The 6,471-nt window shown below is 49.1% G+C and overlaps 1 protein-coding gene across 1 annotated transcript; it reads right to left on the bottom strand.

Annotated features, from left to right (window-relative positions):
* Window positions 1-3,591: 3,591 nt before the first annotated feature.
* Window positions 3,592-5,991, bottom strand: LOC111978371 (uncharacterized). The gene is made up of 5 exons (XM_024008397.2): window positions 5,901-5,991; window positions 5,359-5,806; window positions 4,715-5,039; window positions 3,829-4,542; window positions 3,592-3,679 (listed from the first exon to the last, which is right to left on the bottom strand). Exons 2-4 carry the CDS (start codon window positions 5,478-5,480, stop codon window positions 3,868-3,870), a joined length of 1,122 nt encoding a protein of 373 aa, XP_023864165.1. The 5' UTR covers window positions 5,481-5,806; window positions 5,901-5,991; the 3' UTR covers window positions 3,592-3,679; window positions 3,829-3,867.
* Window positions 5,992-6,471: the final 480 nt, after the last annotated feature.

Genomic DNA, 6,471 nt, shown 5'->3' with positions numbered 1-6,471 from the left:
GTGTCACTCTGATGAACAGGTCCCAATTTCTATAGAAGTGGAAAAACCGTTGAATGCCTAAACTGAGAGACACCCCCATTAACTAAAACGTACACAGGGGAAAAGATCACTGTATTGGAGTTGCTGATGTTCAAAGTGGAATTCATGGACAAAAAAAAATCTGCCTCTCTTAGTAGTGGAAGGTACTGGCCCCAGCTTACTAGGAAGAGGTGTGTGAGGGAAATAAAATGAACTGGGATGAAATCAAACATGTCACCACAAGACTTGACACTACAGCAGTGCTTTCAAAGCTGAGTGTGTTTTTTCAAAGAAGAGCTAGGGACATTAAAAAGGGGTCCAAGCTACCATTCATGTTGCTGCTGATGCTACTCCCAGATTCTATAGGCCAAGATCAGTTCCATATGCCCATGAAGCCTAAGGGATGTGGAAATTGACAGACTCTTAGCAGAGGATATAATGTACCTGTCAAGTTTTCTGGAGTGGGCAGCACCAGTTGTTCCCATACTAAAACCAGATGTTCAATCAGATTTATGCAGGTGACTATAAGCTGACTGTAAATAGAGTTTCCTCTCTGGAGCAGTACCCCAATACCCAAAGGGAGGATTGCTTTTCAACGTTAAACGGAGGGCAACAGTTTACAAAACTGGACATGAGTCACGCATATCAGCAAGTGCTAATGGATAAAGCTTCACAGAAGTACCTGACCATAAACACCCACAGAGGATGTTTCACCTATAAACGCTTACCTTTCGGGTGTCTTCTGCACCAGCTATCTTCCAAAAACTATGGAGGGATTCTGCAGGGGATACCCAAGGTTAGCAGTTTACCTCGACGACTTTCTGTGTCACGGGAGTCAGAAGGAGGAACATCTCAGAAACTTAGGTGAAGTTTTGAGGAGGATGGAGACGCCGGTCTCCGGCTGAAGAGAGCAAGTTACACTGGTTAGCTGATGAAGTGCAGTACCTGGGTCACCAAGGTGGATGCCAAGGGTACACACTGTCAAAGCTAAAGTGAGGCTGTTGTGGAAGCTCCAGCTCCGACAAACGTTACAGAGCTGAAAGGCCTATCTAGCTTACTTGATTATTATAATCCCTTCCTCCAGAACTCTCTACCCTCTTAGCCCTCTACATCAACTGCTAAGGAAGGATTGGCCTGGAAATGGTCAGAAAGACAGGGAAGAAAGCTTTGCAAAGTCAAAGGTGTTACTGCCAATCAGCTGAAGTGCTAGTGCACTACTCAGCAGACAGAGATCTCATCTTATCGTGTGATGCTCATCGTTATGTGTGGGCGGTGCTATCCCACCGGATGGAGAATTGGTGCCCGAAAACTATCGGGTTCATGTCAAGAACGTTGTCGCCAGCGGAGAAAAAGTACTCTCAGCTGGACAAGGAAAGGACTGGCTGTCATATTCGGAATACAGAGATTCCACAAGTACTTGTACGGAGAACATTCACTATTGTGACGGATTCATAAACCTCTGATTCTCGCTGTTCCATGAACAAAAGCCAGTACCACAAATGGTCTCCCAAGAGTTCAACGTTGGAATGTGTTGGCTCAGGCCTACGAGTACAGAATCATTTACAAACCAGGAGATACCATGGGAATGCTGATGCTCTGAGTAGGCTGCCTGTTCCAGAAATCATCAGTCAGGCAAGAAAAAATGACCAGGTTTGATGATCGACGTGTTGGATGATGCACCAGTGAACACAGCGCAAATCAGGCAATGGACTTCAAAGGATGTGACGTTATCACAAGTGCATGAATTTATCCTGAAAGATGGCCTACAGTGACAGAGCCTCAATCATGCCTTACTACACTCGCCGCTTGGCATTGAGTGTTCGAGATGATGTGGTGTCTGTGGGGTTTCAGAGTAGTTATCCCACCACAAGGGCGGGGTTGCTACTAAGTTGTTGCATCAGTCGCATCCAGGTATGTCGAGAATGAAAGGCCTAGCGAGGTCATATGTCTGGTGGCCAAAGATGGACCACGATGTGGAAAATGAGGTTAGCGGTGTGAAGATTGTCAGAGTAACAGGAAGTCACCACCCACCGCCATTACACTCCCATGGAATGGCCAAAAAACCATGGACACGACTACATGTGGACTACGCTGGACCTTTCCTAGGAAAAATGTTCCTTGTGCTGATTGATTCTCATTCAAAGTGGATGGATGTTTACCACCATGAACACTCAACATCGTACGCTACGATTGAGAAGTTGAGACAAAGCTTCAGTTGTTATGGATTGCCTCAAAGTGGTGTAGTGACAATGCTACTGTTTTACAAGCACTGAATTCACAAGTTTCAGAAACAAAATGGAATTCAGCATGTAACGTCGGCCCCTTTTCACCCATCTTCAAACGATTAGCAGAACGTGCGGTTCAGACCTTGAAGGAGGGGATGAGGAAGATGCAAGGGCCCGCATTGGAAACAAAAGGTGTTCAAGATTTCTTTTTAGCTACAGGATTACTCCTCAACTACGACTGGGTTGTCACCTGCAGAAATGTTGATGTCAAGAGGTTAAGGTCGAACCTTGGATCTCATCAGACCAGACCTGAAAATGAAAAATACAAACAAAAGCAACTGAATCAAAAATGGAATCATGATACCCCGAGCCAAACTCAGTTTCTCAACTGGAATATGATGTCTATTACAAGAAACTATGGGTTGTGGTCCTAAATGGATTCCAGCTACCATTGAGGATTGCTCAGGACCAGTATCTTATTACTGTGATCATCGGAAGTGGACAAAGACTAAGGAGACACGTGGATCAGATCCGAGCTCGAATCCAGTTCCATCCGGAGATCTGGATCAATTCTTAAACGAGCAGGACAGGACATATGGAACGATTCCCCAGAGTTGCAGTTGGACAAACCACCTGAGACCAACAAAAACTCAACTTCCTGAGACCACCAGTCCGGGACGACCTCCCCTGTGAAGTCTCACAAAAGGACTTTGTGTTCACCATCAAGGGTGAAGATCTGGTGGCACCAGCTACACCACCTCTGAGACGCTCTATTAGAGAGAGACGTCCGCCAGACTTTTTCAGATCCTAAAGGAGACATTTTTGAAAAAATGTAAATAAGAATATTAGCATAGCTCAGAAAGGAATTAAATTGGGTTATTAGCTTTAAAGGGGGGAAATGTAGTAACCTGGTATATTTATGTTTACCAATAGATGGCAGTATTGACTCAAGACGGGTTTGCTTTCCGCATCCGTAGCTATTTCCTATGTCTGCCTATATTACCATTGATTAAGAAAGCTTTCAGGTAGTTTTAAGCCAGGTGCATAAGATAATGTAAAATCTAAGTTACAATTAAATACTAAACCGTACGTAAGTCTCATGAGTCGTAATTCTAAGAAGCCTTAAGGATACTACAATACATAAACAGAACCGCACATGTTTTAGTGTGTGTGTATAATTGTACAATTTGATAAATACATACCAGTGTACTTTGCAGGCCTTGTGTGATCCTTCACAAGACTGCAGCCCATGAGCTTCTGCCTCAGCTCATTGATGGTGTACTGGGCTACACCATCATAGCGGTGCAGGGTCTGCTTCTGCCCCCCCCTCCCTCCCTCCCTCCCTCCCTCCCCTGCAGCTTCGGCACGGTCCTCATTCCACCCAACCAACCCTTCAAGGAGGTAGGTCTGAAAGTGCTCGGCACACGTACTTGTTCCTATAAATGACAACAACAAGAAATAAGAACTCCTCACATGCACACAGTTGTTAACACACAACATGACGGAACAACATGACCCAGCTTTACATTTAACATATCAGGAATGAAGCGGTGGAGGTGGAAAGATTCCAGGGAGGTAGACCCACATGAGCAGCGCAACACAGGCAGGATGACCCCTCCCTTGGTCACATCCTTGTTGGTGTAGATGCTGACACCAGGGGGGTCCTGAATGCAGACCAGGTGTTGTCTCTGGGTCTGCCAGATGGCCTGCATTCTGTCACGGTCCAGGAGCCGGATGCCCATGGTGTCTGCTCCCCGATGAGACGCTCGGTCTCCTCCGCCCCGCTCGTGCGGCGACGACAGTGCCGAGCCATCTCCTTCGAGCTGATTCTTTTCATCACCAGTGCATCGCTGAGCCCCGTGATGTGGCTCTCCTTGAGTTCCCCTCGCTTGGCCTCCCGCAGGCGCTCCACATCATCTGCACACCACACCAACTTGCAGGAGGTGAGCCGCTGCAAAAAGAGAGCATACAGAGGATGGCTCTCTGTGGTCACTCCCCGAGCAAAACGACGGATGAGGTGCCACACATCCAGCCGGACGATGAGRTCATCCCACTGGCTGAACATGGCTGCCGTCTTCCCCTTTCCCATCAGGGCGCAGCAGTCCCGGTCGACATAGAGCAGCTTGGGAGGTGCCACTCCAGCTCTACTGTAGCGCTGCTGGAGGCCAGCTGCCATGTGGAGCAGGCCCTCTCCTTCGCTGTCAGTGAGGACCGTKATGAGTACCTGGCCGTACTCATTGCCCATGTTTGTGGCCCACGCTGCTGTCCCMTGTGCTGCCCCAGCTAGTTTCTTGGTCACCTGAGGGCCGTCAAACAAACACAGACAGACAAACACACAGTCATGTGAGTGGACACTAAGTTTCACGACTACAATACATTTATTAAGACATTATAAAATAAGTCATAATAATTTATTATTAATTTGATTGTCTCTAACTAGTATTATTTCTGGTCAAAACATCTTAAATCACCTTCTTGGTTGAATCCATCTTCAGGATGGACCCAAAGGTGGAGGTGACTCTGGCCTTGAAGTCCTCCAGCTGYAACAGAACGTCGTAGCCGTGGACAGTCAGCAGCCACTGGGCTGAGGGCACATCCAAAAAGGGAGGAGGAGGTGTTACCCTCAGCGGTGCTGCACCTGGGACTACAAAGTGGTCACAGACGYACAGGTAGTCCAGGGTCCGACTCATCCAGGTCAGGRTGTGCTGCTCCCTCAGCTGGTTGTACAGCCTGGTCACACTGTTCCCCAGTGTCCTCTCTCTCATCAGCCTGACCACCTTCAGGTCACAGGACAGCCTAATAAACAGAGACGATTGGGTCAAAAAGAGGAGAAGAGGGTGAGGAGTGTGTGGAGGGGGGTTCTAGAAACACTTTGATAAGGGAAGGAGGGGCACGGCGAAAGGGTGACTTTGAAACACTTTGCTTTGTTTGGACAGTTCCTGATAAGAGATCATCGGTCAGACATTCAGATCAAAGAGCTAAATAACATTTCAATTGGGCTTTGAAACATCAAAACCTCAGTGTTGACAAGAACCTACTTTCTTACACTATACTTTTTTCTGTTTTTCCTCAAAGTGAACAAGAGCTTTGATTTTCAGGGGTGTGAATTACTAACCTGTAAGTCAAGATGGCTGGGAACTTAGAGCGATGACTTGCGTCCAGCTGGTTCAAGACATCCAGCGACCATCCTGCTAGCTTCCTCTTACAGATGCGGCACTCCAGGTATTCTGTCCCCATATAATACCAGTCATCCACGTCAAGCTCCCTCCAGACCGTCTTGTACACCCCACAGCCTGAGCTTTTAACGCTTGCACTGTGGCTGGGTGCAAACAAACTTAAAGGCCCAAAGGCGGTAGGGCATCCAGAGGCAGAACGGCCGGAGGAAGTAGGCGGTGGGAGAAGCTGGAGGCTGATGGATGATGTTAAGAGGCAGAGGAGGGGAGTACCACAGCTCGAGCTGGCTTTTCAGGACACATTTGAGCTGCTTGTCCTTTGTGAAATTGGCCAGACTGACCCACTCTTGCTGCTCCTTTGGGAGGATCTGCTTACATTCCTCAGACCTGCTACAGAGCAGAGAATCAATACATTGCTTTTCCATCCCCACACAACCAAAAGTGAAATGAAATAGCCAAGTCATAGGTGAGATGAGACATTTACCTGAGCGTCAGCAGCAGGCTGAACTGGTCCAGCTGTTGGCTGGGAGGTTGACTGTGGCTGAGGGGCAGTAGGAGCTAGCACCGCAGGGCGGTGGAGTGGGAGCAGTAGGAGCTAGCACACAGGGGCGGTGGGATGGGAGCAGTAGGACTAGCACCGCAGGGGGCGGTGGTGAGTGGGAGCAGTAGGAAGCTAGCACAGCAGGGGGGCGGTGGAGTGGGAGGCAGTAGAGGCTAGCACAGCAGGGGGGCGGTGGGAGTGGGAGCAGTAGGAGCTAGCACAGCAGGGGGGGCAGTGGGAGTGGGAGCAGTAGGAGCTAGCCACAGCAGGGGGGGCGGTGGGAGTGGAGCAGTAGGAGCTAGCACAGCAGGGGGGCGGTGGGGTGGGCAGGAGGAACTAGCACCGCAGGGGGGCGTGGAGTGGGAGCAGTAGGAGCTAGCACAGCAGGGGGGGGTGGAGTGGGAGCAGTAGAGCTAGCACAGCAGGGGGCGGTGGGAGTGGAAGCAGTAGGAGCTAGCAACGCAGGGGGCGTGGGAGTGGGAGCAGTAGAGCTAGCACAGCAGGGGGGCGGTGG

This window comes from Salvelinus sp. IW2-2015, linkage group LG18 (assembly GCF_002910315.2).
Source record: "Salvelinus sp. IW2-2015 linkage group LG18, ASM291031v2, whole genome shotgun sequence".
Taxonomy (NCBI): Eukaryota; Metazoa; Chordata; class Actinopteri; order Salmoniformes; family Salmonidae; genus Salvelinus; species Salvelinus sp. IW2-2015.
This window is presented reverse-complemented; position numbering and strand designations above follow the sequence as displayed.